The 20433-nt window shown below is 40.4% G+C and overlaps 1 protein-coding gene across 3 annotated transcripts in view; it reads right to left on the reverse strand.

The window, feature by feature from the left end:
• Positions 1-19508, reverse strand: part of rfng (RFNG O-fucosylpeptide 3-beta-N-acetylglucosaminyltransferase) — a 61115-nt gene extending 41607 nt beyond the window's left edge. Inside the window, exons 1-2 of one of the 3 annotated variants that reach the window (XM_039739831.1) lie at positions 19186-19506; positions 12307-12838 (exon numbers count right to left, since the gene is read on the reverse strand). In XM_039739831.1, the coding sequence (XP_039595765.1) occupies positions 12307-12756 (450 nt within the window). In that variant the 5' untranslated portion in view covers positions 12757-12838; positions 19186-19506. The other 2 variants (XM_039739832.1, XM_039739833.1) reach the window with 2 other exon arrangements.
• Positions 19509-20433: the final 925 nt, after the last annotated feature.

Raw genomic sequence — 20433 nt, forward strand, 5'->3', positions numbered from 1 at the left:
GGGGCATCTCTGTCTCAGCCACTGTAGCTTGCGATTCCTTCAGAGTTCTTACAGGTCTTTTGGTAGCCTCCCTCACAAATGTTTTTCTTGCACAATCGCTCAGTTTTTATAGACGGACTGCTTTAGGAAGATTTACAACTCTGCTATATTCCTTCTAACTCTTAATGATTGACATAACTAGACTCCAAGGTATAATATTCAGTGTCATGGATACTTTCTTGTCTCCATTGCCTGATGTCTGCTTTTCATGGAGCTGCTTATTCTTTTCTTTTGTCTTTATTGTGTAGGTCAGGCCAACTTCAGACTACAATCAACCAAAACCCCAGAGAGGTGATCTCCACTGAACTACTTATGAGAGGTCTAAGCCCAATTGGCTGTCCCAGTGCTGATTTAGGGGTATCATTTTAAAGGGGGTGAATACTTATGTGATCGATAATGTTTTGTTTAATATTTGCAATTAATTTAGACTTCTTTAAAGAAATCTATTTTCACTTTGACATTAAAGAGTATTTGTCTGTTGATCAGTTTCAAAAAAGCCAAATTAAATTCATTGCAATTCAATCTCTCTCTCTCTCTCTCTCTGTATATATATATATATCTATATATCTATATATCTATTATATATTGCCTTTCAAATTTATCTATCTATCTACATATTATGTAGCGCCTTTCACATCTATCTATCTATTATATATTGCCTTTCAAATCTATCTATCTATATATCTATCTATATCTGTATCTATATACACATATATACATACACATACATACTGCCTGGCCAAAAAAAAAAGTCGCCACCAAAAAAAAAAAAGTTCACACACTCTAATATTTTGTTGGACCGCCTTGAGCTTGGATTACGGCACACATTCGCTGTGGCCCTGTTTCGATAAGCTTCTGCAATGTCACAAGATTTAGTTCCATCCAGTGTTGCATTAATTTTTCACCAAGATCTTGCATTGATGATGGTAGAGTCTGACCGCTGCGCAAAGCTTTCTCCAGCACATCCCAAAGATTCTCAATGGGGTTAAGGTCTGGACTCTGTGGTGGCCAATCCATGTGTGAAAATGATGTCTCATGCTCCCTGAACCACTCTTTCACAATTTGAGCCCGGTGAATCCTGGCATTGTTATCTTGGAATATGCCCGTGCCATCAGGGAAGAAAAAAATCCATTGATGGAATAACCTGGTCATTCAGTATATTCAGGTAGTCAGCTGACCTCATTCTTGGAGCACATACTGTTGCTGAACCTCTAGACCTGCCAGATCATAGCACTGCCCCCACAGGCATAGGCACTAGGCATGATGGGTGCATCTCTTCGTCTGCCTCTCTTCTTACCTTGATGCACCCATCACTCTGGAACAGGGTAAATCTGGACTCATCAGACCACATGACCTTCTTCCATTGCTCCAGAGTCCAATATTTATGCTCTCTAGCAAATTAAAGCCTTTTTTTAAGGTTTGCCTCACTGATTAGTGGTTTTCTTACGGCTACACAGCTGTTCAGTCCCAATCCCTCGAGTTCCCTTCACATTGTGCATGTGGAAATGCTCTTACTTTCACTATTAAACATAGACCTGAGTTCTACTGTTGTTTTTCTTTGATTTGATTTCACCAAACGTTTAAGTGATCGCCGATCACGATCATTCAGGATTTTTTGCCGGCCACATTTCATCCTCGAAGACGATGGGTCCCCACCATCCTTCCAGTTTTTAATAATGCGTTGGACAGTTCTTAACCCAATTTTAGTAGTTTCTGCAATCTCCTTAGATGTTTTCTCTGCTTGATGCATGCCAATGATTTGACCCTTCTCAAACAGACTAACATCTTTTCCACGACCACGAGATGCGTCTTTCGACATGGTTGTTTAAGAAATGAGAAGCAACTCATTGCACCAGTTGGGGTTAAATAACGTGTTGCCAGCTGAAAGATAATCGCCCATGCAGTAATTATCCAATAGGAGGCTCGTACCTATTTGCTTAGTTAAATCCAGGTGGCGACTCTTTTTTTGGCCAGGCAGTGTATATATAAAAAAGTCAATATCTGTATGTGTGTATGTGTATATGTTCCAGGATCAAATCCAAACGGCTGGAGCGATTTACATGAAACTTGGTACACACGTTTCTCATTGGTCAACTAAAAATACTGTAGGGTGAAATCAACCCTAAATCACCCCCTTCTGGGTAGGGTGGGAGGTGATCTTGCGGTCTTGTATTCATGTTATCATCTAGTTGACACTCAGAGCGATCACTAGAGGGCGAAGAGGAGGTGATAGCCAGCATTCTTCATGTTTGAGGACCACCACACCCGCCTGTTGCTTTAAAAATAAAACAGAGTTGGCCGGTTTCGAGTATCAACTGGATAACATCATACATACAAGGCCGCAAGACAAGCACATTAGTATGTCTTCATTGTTTGTTAATTTATTTTTATTTTTAAAGTTGTGTGTTTTTTTTTTTATTATATTTTTCTCAAATGATTTAAAAAAAAAAAATGCTTTATTTTCTTCCCGGGCAGCGATGGTTATTTCATCTAGTAGTGTATAAAAATAAACTAAGAAAAACTTCCAGGGGGTTAGACCTCTATATCTATATCTATGTATATCTATCTATCTATCTATATATATATATCTATATCTATCTATATCTATCTATATATATCTATATATATATATATATATATATATATATATATCTATCTATATATATCTATATCTATATATCTATATATATCTATATCTATCTATATCTATATATATATATCTATATCTATATCTATATATATTAGACTGCTTATATCACTGAAAGATGCTGAGAAATTAGTTCACACGTTTGTTTTCAGTCGACTAGATTACTGTAACGCACTCCTCTCAGGACTACCCAAAAAAGACATAAATCATTTGCAACGAGTGCAGAATGCAGCTGCTAGAATCCTAACTAGGAAAAGAAAATCCGAACACATTTCTCCAGTTTTGATGTCACTACACTGGTTACCTGTGTCATTCAGGATTGCCTTTAAAATTCTGCTTATGGTTTATAAAGCCTTAAATAATCTCGCCCCATCTTATATATCGGAATGTCTGACACCTTATATTCCAAATCGTAACCTCAGATCCTCAAATGAGTGTCTCCTTAGAATTCCAAAAGCTAAACTTAAAAGAAGTGGTGAGGCGGTTGGCCTTCTGCTGCTATGCACCTAAAATCAGGAATAGCCTGCCAGTAGGAATTCACCAGCTAATACAGTAGAGCAGTTTAAAACACTGCTGAAAACTCATTACTTTAACATGGCCTTTCTATAACTTCAATTTAATCTTAATTTAACTTAATCCTGATACTCTATATGTTCAATTTCCTCATAATAACTATTCATGGTGGCTCTAAAATCCGTACTGACCCCTACTCTCTTTTCTGTTTCTTTTTCCGGTTTCTTTGTGGTGGTGGCCTGTGCCACCTCCACCTACTCAAAGCTTCATGATGCTCTAACAATGATGGACGGATTAAAAGGCAGAAGTCTACGTGACCATCATCATCATCAAGTCCTTCCGTGAGAACCCTAAATCCAAAGAGGACTGTTTCATTTATGTTAGGTAGAATGCCCAGAGGGGACTGGGCGGTCTCATGGTCTGGAATCCCTACAGATTTTATTTTTTCTCCAGCCGTCTGGAGTTTTTTTTGTTTTTTCTGTCCCCCCTGGCCATTGAACCTTACTCTTATTCGATGTTAATTAATGTTGATTTATTTAGTTTTATAATTGTATCTTTCATTTTTCTATTCTTTAATATGTAAAGCACTTTGAGCTACTGTTTGTATGAAAATGTGCTATAGAAATAAATGATGTTGTTGTTGTTGTTGAATCATTTTTATATATATGTTATGTTATCTTTTACTTTGGCACACGTCTCAGAAATAATACATTATTTATCCTGTTCTCCCCCATTTCATAATGAAACTACTGGAGCAACTGTCTGCTAGTTGTTTCTTATTCATCAGATGGTTATGAATGTGTAGTGTGGATGGGAGTCTGTGTGCGTTCCTTTGATGCTTTGCTTGGGAGGCAGGGAGCCCAAACCAACATGAGGACCAGAGAAAAGTCCAAAGGAAAGCAAGCAATTTGTTTGCCTAGAGGACAGAAAACTTCTGTTGAAACCAAAACACATAAACTAGGCACAGAAAGATCAACAATTTGGAATTTCATGAAAAGAGAATCAAACCACTGTCTGATTTGGTTGGCCAAGAAAATTAAAATTATATGAGCTCTTAACAGGAACTGAAAAACAACTGGCGCTGAAATCACGAACATTATCCACAGCATAGTGGAGAGGTTATCATATCATACTACTCAAAGAACATATTAAGAATAAAATTATAAAGCCACACTCTAAGATAAAAAAAAAAAAACTCTCATAAGCATCAAAAATAGAATAACCAAACAGGACTTTTCTAAAACATTTTTCTTCTTGTATAAAAAAATCATTTTATGTTCCTTTAACTATAGTTGCATAAAACTGCAGAGTAGCTCAGACATACAGCCGCCACAAAAACTCTACACACAGTTTTCGAAATTGTGTTAAGGTAATGACTGCAGTAGTGGGGTGTTGTTCCACGTTAGCCATTAGGGATGCAATGAGAAGTCAAGCACGACGACACCATTTACTGGCGAAGTAAAAAGATTACAATATGGAAGCTTTTGAGGCAGCGCAGGCCTCTTCTTGAGGTGAGATGTAACAATTACATCGGATTACATGGATTACTTCTGGTCTGAAGAAGGGGCCCGAGTTGCCTCGAAAGCTTCCATATTGTAACCTTTTTAGTGTGTCATTGACGTGGATTTCTTAAGGTAAATCATCTCAACACTATTTCACCATCCGCAAACAAATTTTATAGCCAACAACATTATGGTGAAAAACACAAATGTTTGGATGCACTGGACGCACCCAGAAATGTTCATGTTTTTGATAGAAACTGCTATCTTTTTTTATCAAAGTACCATTAAATTGATTTAAAAATACAGCCAAGACACTACTAGTGTTGCTAATGACTATTACTGATTCAAATCGCCGACTTGTAGTTTATTATTCACATATGACTGCAAAGCCCCATTATCAGCAGCCGCTCCTTCAGTGTCCTAATAATAATAATAATAATCAATCTAAATAATCAATATCAGTTCTAATAGCTATAGCTGCATCATAATAACAACAATAATAATAATTTACATTTATATAGCAATTTTCTCACGACTCAAACCACTTCAGTGAGTGGGGAGCCACTTCAACCAGCACTAAGTGGTGATGTGACGGCAGCCATTTTTGCACCACATTGGCCATTAAGTGGTGACAGAGTGATAGCCAGTTAGAGACAGGGGATGATTTGGTGCCTGAATATTGAGCTACAACCATCCATCCATCCATCATCCAACCCACTATATCCTAACACAGGGTCACGGGGTCTGCTGGAGCCAATCCCAGCCAACACAGGGCACAAGGCGGGAAACAAACCCTGGGCAGGGCGCCAGCCCACCGCAGTTTCTACAGCACTCGGGGTTCCCAGGCGGCCTCCCATCCAAGTACAGGCCGAGCCCGAGCGTGTTTAGCGGACAAGGTCAGGCACGTTCACACAGGTGTGGCCGTAAGCGAGCTACAGCCTACTCTTTACAAAGGATGCCCAAGAATCTCGGTTTTACATCCCATCCAAAGGACGGCGCCATCTTTACAGCACAGTGTGTTCCTGTCACTGCACTGGGGCATTGTGATCCCCATACAGACCGCAGGGTATGCACTCCCTGCTGGCCTCACCGACACGTCTTTTAGCTTTTCCTAGATGGTCTCCTATCCAAGTACTGGCCGGGCCTGAACATGCTTACTTCAGGTGGATGGCCTGTTTTAAAGTGCATGTGGTATGGCTAATGGTCATCTCCCTTATCGTATTCTTAATTAGTCATGTATAAATACTAAATGGTTATTAAAAAAGGCTTTTGCAATTACATTAGCACCACTGAAACCTGTTATTCTGTTCACTTGGGTTGTAAAGTTCTGGCATTCCCACAATTCACTTCTGGATTCAAAAAATAACCAAAATGAAACAACTTTCTCAAGAAACATGTCAGTCTGTTGTTTTTAGTAGAATGAAGATGACTGCATGCGACAGATTGCCAAGAAATTAAGGATGACAGAAGAGAGCAAACTGGATCTAACCAAGATAGAAAAAGAAGGGGAAGGCCCAGATAGGAAACTGCAAGGGAGGACTAGGACATCAGAGTGTGTAGTGTGGGAAACAAACGGCTTACAGGTACTCAGAGTTGGCTTAAGTAACATGCCAAATACAAGTGACGTCTGCAACAGTAAAGAGAAGACTCCGGGGTGACATGATCGAAGGGTTTAAAATCGTTAAAGGAATTGGTACAGTGGATCCCAGTGTGAGAACGTGGGAAAATCAGCTCTGCAACAAGAACACAGGGACACGGCTGGAAACTTGTTAAAACGCAGATTTTGCAAAGTGTTAGAAAGTTTTTCTTCATGCAAATAACCACAGACATGTGGAATAAATTACCAAGTAGTGTGGTGGAGACTATAATATTAGGGAGCTTGAAACTGCGACTTGATGGTATTGGACAATCTGGGGGATTCTCAGCAGAAGTTCTCCAGAATGGGCCTAAAGATTATTCACTTTAATTACTATATTTTCCTTGTCACCCTGCCAGGAATATTTAATATCCTTCATATCATCAACTGATGTACTGTACGCTTATTCAGTTATTAGCCATTGACCTCTGGCAATGGTTGACCTTTCAGCGGCTTCTATCACAGCCCCTCCTTGTTTGGATGCTGATTTTTCAAGGACATCTTTTTCTAGGCAGCGTCTCAGCCCTTTGATGGGGCTTCTGTTTCTCAAGCGGCGGTGCTCAGCTGGATATCCAAACACACATTTTGTAATCTGTGTCTGTTTTAGTTTGTGCTTTCTTACTTTTCCTTCAGATTCACTGTGTAACCGAAACAAACTGGAAAATGTAATCTGGTAAGTGTGTCAGTGACCTCAATGGTGCTCAGGTTCAATGGTGCTACTTATATTCATATCAGTCTTCTTATGTAACGTGGCTGTCCGTTTTAGCTGTCCAGGATTTTAAATCACCTGTAGCTCACAAATCGTTTTGACCGATTGACCTGAAATTTGGTACACATATACTACGTGACGTTTATTATCCGCTTCTGGAGTGATGATTGACCTCCAAGGTTATTTCTCTTATTTTATTTTATTTAATTGCAGAATCAACTCAGGGCGGCTGTATGGCGCATGCGTATGGGCGCCATTCTCATCCCTACCACCTTCGCCATCACTTCCCCTACCTCTTTATATCTTAAATCATTCTTGAGGCACATTGAAGACTCAAGTGCCAGCTTAAGTGAGAAATTAAGGAAAAACGTACTAAGTAATTACAACACAAACACCGATTTAATCAGTTTTAACACAAAAAGATGCCGACAAAAGAAGAGAAGAAGTGGGCCACTAGGATGGAGAAAAGAAGAGCTGCTCAGGAAGCACCAAGCGCATCAACCTCTGAGCAAACGAGTGATAAACGTACAGAGAAAGAGTCTGAAATCTAGGAACGCTCAAGTCACGTGTATAACGTGCAGTGTGCCGTTACTGGTAGCTTAACTCGGGTTGAATTAGACATTAATAGGTACATCTGAGGTGGTATGATGGTATTGTTTTTGCATGGTTGCCCTGGTATTGAATTCTGGACCAGATACTGTCTATGCCCAGTCTGTTCATTCTCTCCACGTGTACACATTTCTCTCTTTTTTTTTTTTTGATATTGCATATACTAGCAGGGCTTACAAATTAACATGATTTTGTGTGTTTTAGTAGAACCTCCATTTAGCATTTTTCTAGGGCCCGACAAAAAAAAAAAATTTAAATGAAGAGAGTCATCACCGATTTTTCAGGTTCGCTGTGTTTTCAGTTATTTGCTTACAGTTTCGCTGCAATTATTTTTGCAACTGCTAGTTATGATCCAGTTTGAACATGTCCTGATGTGTTCTGTTTAATCTGTAAAATTACTACTGGCCTTTTTGTTGATGTTTCAGATCATTACTCCTCTTCATGAATGCCGCCGTGTTGTCGTTAGCAATAGTGCTGCTGTTAAGCCAAGAGTGCCTGAAGCCCAATTGCAGCTCAGCACGTACAATCATGGACTTGATTTTAGAAAACAAAACACAGGGCTATTCAAAATGAAAGAGCAGATTTTAAACAAAATGTAGAAGGCAGAAACACATTCCGCACATCACTGGATAGAGGAACGTTCAAAGTTTGGTCCTGTGGTCCTCGAGGTTGCATGCACTCAACATGAACGCCTTGTGTAGCACGACAAACATCATTTCTTACCACACACGAGTCAATTGGTCCCTAGTTACTGAATTCACAGCTTCCTCAATTCGATGTTGAAGTTTAGCGGGCATAGGTGGAACAAACACTCTTTCTTTAAAGTACTCCCATAGATAAAAATTGCAGGCGGTAAGGTCTGGAGACCTGGGAGGCCATAGACCACAGGTGTCGAACTCCAGGCCTGGAGGGCCACAGTGGCTGCAGGTTTTCATTCTAACCATCTTCTTTAGTGACCAGTTTTTGGTGCTAATTAACTTATTTTGCTTTAGTTTTAATTTACTTGACTCAGGCCCCTTAGTTGTCTCTTATCTTAATTAGCAGCCAAAAAATATGAAACACAAAACGAGCTGCCACATGACCAGCTCACCTGTGCCCGTTACACAATATATGAAAATAAAGAAAAGTGAAGGTCTCAGTAAGGTTGATCTCTCAGATCACCAAAACATTTTGACGAACAGAAAATCAACAGTTTTGGAAATGCCTGCTGTGGCAGAATGAGAGCAGCAACAGACCACAAGATTAAAAACTGGGCTTAATCAATTAACAGCAACAATCAGCTTCTCATTAATAGATTGGTTGGAGTTTGAAATCCCAGTTTAGCTGCTAATCTGTTTGCTCGTTTCACGTCTCATTTCTGTTTAGCTGCCATTTCGTGAAGAAAAAAATCAATTCAGAGGACTGAATCTTTAAAAACAGGGCTATAAAAATGAAGGGAAAAGGAGTTAATTAGCAGCGAAAACTTCTCATTGATTAGGAAAAGGATCAGAATGAAAACCTGCAGCTACTGCGGCCCTCCAGGCCTGGAGTTTGACAGCCCTGCACAACGCCGGACCTTCATGCAAGATGGTGCCCCACCTCATTTCCACTTGGAGGTCCGGCATTACCTGAATGACACCATTCCAGGACAATGGATTGGAAGAGGTGGACAACAAGATCTTGCTCATCGTCTATGGCAGGGGTGTCAAACTCCAGGCCTGGAGGGCCGCAGTAGCTGCAGGTTTTCATTCTGACCCTTTTCCTAATCAATGAGCAGTTTTCGCTGCTAATTAACTCCTTTCCCCTTCATTTTCATAGCCCTGTTTTTAAGGATTCAGTCCTCTGAATTGATTTGTTTCTTCACGAAACGGCAGCCAAACAGAAATGAGACGTGAAACGAGAAAACAGATTAGCAGCTAAACTGGGATTTCAAACTCCAACCAATCTATAAATGAGAAGCTGATTCTTGCTATTAATTGATTAAGCCCAGTTTTTAATCTTGTGGTCTGTTGCTGCTCTCATTCTGTCTATGGCCTCCCCGGTCTCCAGACCTTACCCCCTGCAATTTTTATCTATGGGGGTACTTTAAAGAAAGAGTGTTTGTTCCACCTATGCCCGCTAATCTTCAAGATTTGCAACATCGAATTGAGGAAGCTGTGAGTTCAGTAACTAGGGGCCAGTTGACTTGTGTGTGGCAAGAAATGGTCTACCGTATTGATGTGTGTTGTGCTACACATGGTGCTCATGTTGAGTGTATGCCACCTCAAGGAGCATAAGACCAAACTTTGAACGTTCCTCTATCCAGTGATGTGCAGAATGTGTTTCTGTCTTATATAGTTTGTTTGAAATACTTTTTCCAAATCTCTTTCATTTTAAATAACCCTGTAAGGCTAAGTTCACACTACAGTGCAGGTTATTTTTTTTTCTCCCACATGATACACAGATCTCATCTTTATTGAGAAGTGTAATTAGGAAAAAAAAAAAAAAAACGTGGACTCAACTTTCCAGAAAAACGATGTGCTGGCCTCGCTTTACACTACTTTCACAGCCAATGCTTTGCATTCAAAACCTCAACATCTCGCTCTCACCAGTCCTGGGTCTTCTTTTGTGTGTCTACAGGTTTCTGCGCACAGATGCAGCAGTGATAACTTTGCTCAAACCAACACCTGCATTTTTTTTTGTTTTCCATTTTTCTTACTTACCATCGTTAAGCGGACAAATTTGCAGAAATTCTGTGCTATAATTGTATTGAAGTAAAGCAGCAATATTTTTCTTATTCATTTTGCTCATGTTAACTCATGAACAATAGATTTGTATATACACTCATATTGGATTTAAATGACCCACAAAGTTAATTTGAACTGTCAAAAAAAAGATAAGGCAAAATAAGTTTTAGCTGTAGAGTGAATATAACATTTGTTTAGACGAGAACTTTTTTTCTTGTTCTAAAACACCATACAAAAAAAAATGGTAAATGCAGAAAAACATTCAATATGGAAATGTTAAATCAGAGTTCAACAGTAATTACACACAATGTTTCTTGTAATTTTGTTGTAGTTTAGCTGAACTGTGTGTTGGTAGGCCTGTAAGTCATGCACTGTGCCATTATGTGTAACATTATGGCAGTCAATCAGACCACGTGTTAAATCGGAACACTGTAAACATTTATAAAAGACTAGCTGTGTAAGCCCATACTGAAAAGAGACCGGGGTCATAGAAACTTTGAAATTGTCAGAAAAAAAATTGGAATGTCGAGATGTCAGGTAATTGAAAGTTTCTTCGGAGGTTTCGTTTTGCCGGCATGGTCGTCTCACTTGTGTATTAGCTAGTGGTGGGAGGAAAAGTAAAAGGGATACCATGTGCCGATGTGCTCACCTCGCTTTTGTATCAGTGACTAAGCGAGTGACTTTCTTCAGAGGTTTCCCTTTGCCGATGTGCTGGCCTCGCTTCTGTATCAGCGACTAAGTGAGTGACTTTCTTCGGAGGTTTCGTTTTGCCGATGTGCTGGCCTCACTTCTGTATCAGCGACTAAGCCAGTGACTCTTCGGAGGTTTCTTTGCCGAGGCTGGCCTCGCTTTGCCGATGTGCTGGCCTCGCTTCTTTATCAGCGACTAATCAAGCGACTTTCTTCGGAGGTTTCCCTTTGCCGATGTGCTGGCCTCGCTTCTGTATCAGCGACTAAGCAAGCAACTCTTTCTTCGGAGGTTCGTTTTGCCGATGTGCTGGCTTCGCTTCTTTATCAGCGACTAAGCAAGTGAATTTCTTCTGAGGTTTCGTTTTGCCGATGTGCTGGCCTCACTTCTGTATCAGCGACTAAGCGAGTGACTCTTTTTTCTGAGGTTTCGATTTGCCTGCCTGCTGGCCTCCCTTGTGTATCCTTGGAGGTGGAGCCCTTACACCGACTCCACCTCTCACTTCTGGGCCAGACAAACACACACATCCACGTGTAGACGTTTATATATAAGATTCTGCCAAAGAACAAATAATTCTTGAACAATTTTCTAAAAAGAAATTAATTTTGGTAATGACAAACCAACCTGTTTTTGGAGAACAAAGCACAAGCTATGTCTTTAAAATAAGCGTGCCTTTTTTTTTATTCTGTTTATTTTTATTAATTTATCTATTTACTTATTTTTAGTAGCTTAAAGTTTTACTCAGCTGGCCTAGCTCTCTTTCTCATGAGTGGGGGTTGATTTGTTTTGAACAAAGTCTTTTAAAACTGGACTTTTTTGTATGAAATGTTATTTGATTTTAATGGAATCAATGAAAACCAAAAAAATAATAAAATAAATAAATAAAATAAGTGTGCTGACAAAGACGCAAATAACCGGGTGTATCATGTCACATCACAAACATTTAATGAGAAATTCGCTAAACATCCTAGGATGTACGTAGTTTGAGTGGAGCTCTGGAGGTCTGCAGCTAGTCTCTATCGGGCACTCTCTTAAAGTCTGTGTGATTTCTAGTATCTGAAAGCTATGCATGTTGGTAATTCTTCCAGTATTTATGGTGTTCATTTGGAAAGGCAACATTTAAAATAATCATTAAATGATTAATATTTTAAATACAAACTGGCCTGAAGTACAAAGCATATTTGAAATGCATAGAAAGTAATGCTGTAACTTGGTTACAAATTTGTTCATACTCAAAGCATTGATGCCTTGCCACTTACTTCTTCGTTGGCTCTCGATATCCAAGTCTGAAACAGCAGATCTAGCCGAGACTTGTGGTATTTCCTTGTTGTTTTCACAGCAATAAAAATGTCCTCTAAATGTAAGGGTTCATTACTGGGCAACTGCTGCTGGTTGTTTAGATCCAGTGCGCCTCTCCTAGGAGGTGCATGACCACTGACGTTTCTGCCCATGAATTCAGAGTTTCCAGCCTTACTTTTTCTTCCCCAGGTTACAGCTATAGACTTGTCATTGTGGATTTTCAACCCCACCGGAGTCCAACTGCTGCTGCCTCCTTGTCCCCCGCCTGACTTATTTTGAGGCCTTGGCTGGGGAAGGTGACCTGGTCTTCGCAGAGGCTGGAGGCCAGGAATCAGGACCAATAGGAAGGCAGAAAAGGCGAGGGACAGCAAGAAACAGAGTTTGCTGATTACAACCCTGGAGAAGTGCATTCTTTGCAGCCCTGTTCAACCACCGGGGCCAGCTTCATACTCCACTCTGCTTCCCATAATGGTTATGCTTTGCACTATGCACCTGTGGGAAAGAGAAAAATATATTAGAAATAAGAAACTTTATTTAAGAAATTAAAAATATCACATAATGAATCACACCCTTGACACACTAAAGTTTCTAATTGACAAACATTAGAGAGAAAAAACTGTGGTGGAATTCACACATCCATTCCATTAAAGGTGAAGTTTTGGTATATTTCATGTGGAAGTTATTTTTTTTTTCTCACATGTGGCATTATTGTGTTCTAAAGTAAGCTGTTTTTTATAAACAAATTTGTTTAAAGCAAAAAAACTGTGGATCTCCAGAACTGAAGCTGAGAACCCCTGGCCTAGAGCAACCTCAAGCTAGTCAATGTTCTTGATACATTACAGAACTGATTCCCAATGAAGGTAAAGTGTTTACTTAAAATATTCTCTATAAGGGAGCATTTTCTGCTAAAATTATGTTATTTAATTCAATAAGGAGTTACATAAGCATACAAAGTGTTGTGATGTGAAATTTTGCATACAAGCTGATAAATATTTTGTATGTCTTTATTTGTAACTTAGACAAGCAATGTAATATTAGTGTTACATTATAGATAATAACAGCAATGGATTGATGATTAAGAACCCCTTTTAGGACCGAGTCTCCTTGTAATTTTACGACAGGGTTGGGGTGAAGTGCCTCAAACAAGTTTGGCTAATATTTCTCTGCCAAAGTCTCTCAGTCAACCCCCACAGGAAAGCCAGGCTGCCTAACCATAGACATATATAGATAGACGGTGCATTCACTGTGTTGCCCAGTCAACACGATACGTCAGCGCGTCCGTCATATTGCGAGTGGCAAGTGTGCCATTTAAACTAATACAGGTAGACATGGAAACCGGGTTTTCTGATGAAAAAACAATAACGTTTAAAACAGTATCGTTTACATACAACAGATTTTGGCGAATCATGTACATGCAATTATTTATTTTCATTTATACACTAACAATGGCAATTATTAAATAATAATAATTATTATTATTAAATAATTCCTCCCATATAAGTAACATTTCTCGGTCTGCCTTTTTCCATCTCCGAAACATTTCTAGACTTCGTCCTGTTCTTATGCAACACAGTACTGAATTATTGGTTAATGCCCGAGTCACCTCACATACAGATTACTGTAATGCTATTCTATCTGGCATCCCACAAAAACGTATCCATCGCAAACAAAGTCTTCAAAATTCTGCTGCCAGGATAATAACCTGCCATTCTAAATCCACTGAACATATCACACCGATTCTCTCTCAACTTCACTGGCTCCCTGTTAACTACAGAATACAATACTAAATACGGCTCTTAACATTTAAACCTCCTCCCTACCTCACATGTGGCGCGTTCTTCCCGAGGGTGATCCGGCTCATAAGATCCTCATTGTGGCTGGACCAGGCCAAGGGGTTGCCCACGTAACACCTGGCTGTGGCAGATAGATGCTCATTTCTAGTGGGTGGAACTGGGCCACGTGTCTGCCTGGGGGGTTGCCAACCGGGATCCCAAGTTGTTTCGTCGCGGCAATGTGCTGTACCAGTGCATGCTCCCCAACTTGACTTTGACTTGTGATATTGTTATAATATTTCTTGAGCTTCTGTAAAAAGCCAAATTTCCCCCCATGAGGAAAATAAAGTCCATCCTATCTATCTATGCTAGCATCAATGGGCAAAAGTAGGTGACAGTCCATTACAGAGTACACTCCCCAAACCCAGCATATAGACAGCAATTCATCTCATATGTATATCTTAAGTATGGAAGAAGAAAAATGGAGTACTCTATCCAGCCAAAAACTAAATGTGCAAACTCCACACATACAATGACTGTTCTATGACTTAAACTCGTCTCCAGGAGCTACAGATATAAAAAGTCATTACTGTCATAAGTACAGAGTTCAGGGAAATCCTTCCTTGAACAACATGTCAGCACTCTCCAACCTATAAGGTGCTACTATGCTGCCATTCTCAAACCTGCTTAAAGGGTCATGGGAAGCCTGGGCCTATCACAAAAACATCAAGCACAAGGCAGTAACAAAGTCTGCACTTGGCCATCAGTCCATATAATCAAATTGTGATATGTCTATTAGTAACACAAATATCTGTGGGATGTGAAAGGAAAACCAAAGTAGCCAGTAGAGAAACTGCACATAGATAATGACCATCCCAGAATTTAACTCCGTCTCTTGGAGCTATGAGGCCGCAGCACTAATTACTTTCACACTTTACCTCGTTCCTCTACAGAAATATATGTTCTAACTCAGATAACCGGTGCTCTGCACCTACACTCTATCCAACTACAACATACAAAACGACTGCTTAAACATAAGAGATGCATAGTAATGAAAAATGCCGTCAGTAGCAGACACACGTAATGTAGACAATAGGGCAATAGTAGCGTCCTTACATAATATTTGCAAAGCATCTACAACACTGAAGTGGTGTGCCGTACATGCAATAAATTCATTCTCAACTAACTCATGACTTAGGATGTAGGAGTCATAGTGGACTCTAAGCTATCAACTTTCCAACAGTGTTCAGAAGCCATTAAGAAGGCTAACAGAATGTTAGGTTATATAGCACGATCTGTGGAGTACAAGTCACAGGAGGTTCTGCTCAACCTTTATAATGCACTGGTGAGGACTCATCTGGAGTCCTGTGTGCAGTTTTGGTCTCCAGGCTACAAAATCGACATAGCAGCACTAGAAAAGGTCCAGAGAAGAGCGACTAGGCTGATTCCATGACTACAGGGGTTGAATTATGAGGAAAGATTAAAAGAGCTGAGCCTTTACAGTTTAAGCAAAAGAAGATTAAGAGGTGACATGATTGAAGTGTTTAAAATTATGAAGGGAATTAGTCCAGTGGATCGAGACTTGTATTTTAAAATGAGTTCATCAAGAACACGGGGACACAGTTGGAAACTTGTTAAGGGTAAATTTCACACAAACATTAGGAAGTTTTTCTTTACACAAAGAACGATAGACACTTGGAATAAGCGACCAAGTAGTGTGGTAGACAGTAAGACATTAGGGACTTTCAAAACTCGACTTGATGTTTTCTTGGAGGAAATAAGGGGATAGGACTGGTGGGCTTTGTTGGGCTGAATGGCCTGTTCTTGTCTAGAGTGCTCCAATGTTCTAATGACTTGCTTCTTCTTTCGGCTGCTCCCATTAGGGGTCACCACAGCGGATCATCTTCTCCCATATCTTTCTGTTCTCTGCATCTTGTTCTGTCACACCCATCACCTGCATGTCCTCTCTCACCACATCCAGAAACTCTTAGACCTTCCTCTTCTCCTCTTCCCTGGCAGCTCTATCCTTAGCACCCTTCTCCTAATATTCCCAGCATCTCTCCTCTGCTCATGTCCAAACCAACGCCATTTCACCTCTCTGACTTTGTCTCCCAACCGTCCAACCTGAGCTGACTCTCTAACGTCCTCATTTCTAATCCTGTCCATCCTCGTCACACCCAATGCAAATCTTAGCATCTTTAACTTTGCCACCTCCAGCTCTGTCTGCCGTACCACCATCTCCAGCCCATATAACCGCCCTGTAGACCTTCCCTTTCACTCTGACTGATACCCGTCTGTCACAAATCACTCCTGACACTCTTCTCCACCCTGCCTGCACTCTCTTCTTCATTTCTCTTCCACAATCCCCATTACTCTGTACTGTCGATCCCAAGTATTTAAACTCCTCCACCTTCGCCAGCTCTACTCCCTGCGTCATCACCATTCCACTGACCTCCCTCTCATTCACACACGTGTATTCCGAGTCTGGGGGCAAATAAATCTGCAATGCATGTGACCATTCTGCAGATGCACAGAATGTTAGCCCCTTAAAGAGGAGGCATGTGGTCGCCACGCACTGATCTTTAAAGGCGTACTTGACACCACCATGACGAGTTCAGAGAATGCATAAAAGGGGCCCTGCCATGTGAAAAGGGGTGGATGGCCCTCCTTCATCTCAGCCTCCACTACAAAGCCGAGAGGACAATGAATGCCTGCAGTGCATCCCTCCCCGCTGCAAGTGACCATTTCTAGCACCCTCAAAACGTCAAGCCTCTCGATGGCAAGCGTGCAAATTCGTTTTGATAGAATTAGCGCCCACTCTGGTCGAGCACGTCACACAAGCCCTTCTTAAACAAAACAAAAAAAAAAACAAATACATTTTCTAGCGCAATCCAATTTACAAAGTACACGGCTCTGCACCTTTAAAACCGAAAGCTAATCCACTAGCTCTTCATTTTAATCTGCATGCAAATTAGTCAAAGTCGCGGTCTTCTTAATTCGCCCTTGGGCAAAGTCAAACAAGGAAAACAAAATGACTTTTCTACGCTTATTTTCTTTCCATTGTGCGTATTCATCACAAATTGTTGTATAGTTGTTCCTTTTTCAGATTTTAATAAAACGACGCACATATATTCTTAAGTAAAAGGCAATTTCTCACTCTCAACAATGCAGCAGCTGCGTTTAATAAAAGCCTATTTACAAACTCCATCACTCTTGCGATAAAAGAATCCAGGAATTTTGATCCTGAAATGATTAAATAGTGACTTAATGCTTTTTTGCTTCACCCACACGGACAGATTAACATCAGGAAATTTTGACCAGATGTTCACAACTGCTCGATCAATGCAAGGCATTGTGAGTCCAGCATGTTTTATTAGCTCAATGCCTGCTAAAAAAAAAAACACCAAAAACCCAAGCACCGCTAGTCTCGCTTCAAGCAATTTTAACAAGCCTGAGTTAAATCAATACACTTCGAAACACGCATGGCGGTGAAACACACAGTGAGTCTTGTTGTTTGCGCTCATGATTTCATGTTTTCTATAGTTTGTGTTTTAAAACGTCAAGCGGAGGCATAAAATCAACTCAAAGCCTCTCATTCGATCAGAATTTGTCAGCATGTCAAGGTTCACCCCCACATAAGAACATTCAAATGAAAAGATATTTTTTTGGCACGTTACACAGCCAAAATGTATTTCTCAGATACATTTTTGTTCCAGGCATATCCATAGCACCAACCTGGGACTGTCCAAGAAAAACAAGCAAGTTAAATTGGGTATCATGTGCAAAATTACAGTTTCCAAGTGCTTCTAATAATAATGCCAGCTTCTCATCAGAGTCGCAATGCTCTAAAAAAAAATTACATGGAACTCAGACAAATAAAAATAAATGTGGGATCTCTTTTGTAATCATGTAAGAAGTAGTGAGTGACAAAATCATGTGACTAGGCAGCAGCAATGCCAATTCCTACGTGGCTACAAACGCTTTTGCAAACACATTTAATGGAAAAAAAAAACACTCATTGAAGAACGAACATCAAAAGCAATATAAATAATATTCTGGCAAAATATTAATAATTGAAAAGGCCATAAAGCTCCCATCACAGCTGGAGTAATCCGAGAGTCCCTGCGGTTGCTGATTCTGCACAAAGGTGTTTCAATGCTGGTCGAACAATCCTCAGCTATGACATACTGCATAGTTTTAGAGAACCAGTTTTGTTTTACATTGTAATGTGACGTGCCTTATAGCGCCTTCGGTAACTTGGGCAGCACTAAGAGGTGAATAAGGCTCCCTTCATTTTTGCATTTTATGTATACCCCTTACACCTTTTAGAGTTTGCACATCCAAAATGCTGCTTGGATTTATGGATTTGCTAAGCCGATCAATCTAATTCCGTGTCAATTTATGATAAAAGATAGTGATTTTTTTTTTTTCATTTTCTTATATTGTACAAATATCCAATCATTCACTTTTTGAATCCCACGTAATTGGTTTTCGGGGCGCACAGATTAAGACTTAGCCCTGGACGGGATGCCAGTGTCTCGCACGGCTGATTCACTCACACACCCCTGTAGCCGAGCCAATTCAGATTCGACACATTTTATAGCAGCGTAGCGTCAACACTTCCACAAAACATTGTTTAATACAAATTTGACTAACAAGACCACCCCGGCACTGGTATACGTGTGCCAGCATAATAGCTCCAATCCTCACCCCGGCCACAAAGAAAACTCGGCTTCAATTGAACTTTTCCGTAACTGGCAAATTTTTTAAGTTCTAACGAGTACGAGACAAGACAAAGAGAACCCCTTTACCAATCACTCACCACTACCGTACGTGTCGACGAATGCCTGCAGCTGGTAGCTGTCACTCGCTGGCGACGAAGTGGCCGAGCTCAGGCTGGCGAGTTGATCGGAGCTGCGCCGGCGAGTGCCTATACTTTCAACTTTTCATTCCGAGTCCCCCTGCGCACATTTCTCGTTTACGCACGCGCGTCCACCGCCAGGCCCTTTCAAAACTTTTCCTCCTCTCTTCTTTTTGAGGAAGCGCGTTAGAGCTGAAGAGTCTTACCAAACAAAGCTCGATAAAGTGTCACATCCCACACGTTCCGGTCGTCCGGCGGTGGCTGCATCTTGCCGGCACACACGGGCTCATTGTTTTCGCTGCCCCATCTACCCACTAATGCCCGCTGGATGTTGTCGGGAATGACATTTTAACTCTGGATTTCCACAGGCATCTCCACTAAGATTTCAGTGTTCTTTTTGAGACCTTAAAACAGAGACGTCCGTTTCTCCGACTATAAAAAGCCGTCGATTTCAAGCGCTGACTCCCGCGACCCTAATTGCAAGCCAGAGAGAGAGAGAGAGAGAGTACACAAAATGAAACGCAGCGCCCTCTTGCCGCTGCTCCTTGTATCGCACCAGTGAGGCGCCCCAAAATGTTTTCTGAACATTTCACAGGCCTGCGACATTAAATTAACAGAAATTGTTTTAATTGTGAAGTTTTTAGTAGTATTTGCATTCATGAACACAATAAAAATACAATTTTAATGTTTCCATCATGTCACATTTTAGTAAAAAACTGAAATTTAATTCAATTTAACTATTTACATAATTTATTCTTGTATATGACATTGTTCTAAAATTAACATAAAAACATGTAGACAGTTTTATATTTTTAAACATATATGTAACAAAAACAACAATACGTATTCACTCGCTTACATATAACTTTTCTAGTTTTTTCACTTTTTTGTTTGCTGGCCTGACATTTGTCCACTTTTTCCGGTGCCTCCCTGTGACTCATCCAGCAGTAATCCACCGTCCCACTAACATTCTGTCATCGCTGATACCTTTTTTCCATGTCCTTGATATTGCGATGAAGTCTTTCACCCTGCTTTCCACTCAGCATTCCAAAATTTCCATGGAATAATTCCAAATTTAAATCCAAAAATTAACTTTGAGATTGCAATCATTTTATCCATCATTTTTCTCAAAAATGTATTAATATAAAGTATTAACAAATGTCCTTTTATCGGTTATCACTTTCGGCTTCATTGCCTGGTTTAATAGTCTGACAAACCAAAGTTCTGAAAAGCTCCGGCAGATTACCAAACGTGCAGCAACACCACATGCACTTCAGAACAGGCCATCCTCTTGAAGCTAAGCTTATTCAGGAGAAGCTTGGGTTGCTCCAGGAAGACACATTGACAAGGCCAGCAGGGGGCGCTTACCCTGTGGTCTGAACGTGGTTCTCAATGTCCCAGTGTAGAGACAGGGACATCATGCTGTCAAAAATGGTGCTGTCCTTCAAAGGAGA

The sequence above is a fragment of the Polypterus senegalus genome, chromosome 17, assembly GCF_016835505.1.
Source record: "Polypterus senegalus isolate Bchr_013 chromosome 17, ASM1683550v1, whole genome shotgun sequence".
In the NCBI taxonomy this organism is placed as follows: Eukaryota; Metazoa; Chordata; class Cladistia; order Polypteriformes; family Polypteridae; genus Polypterus; species Polypterus senegalus.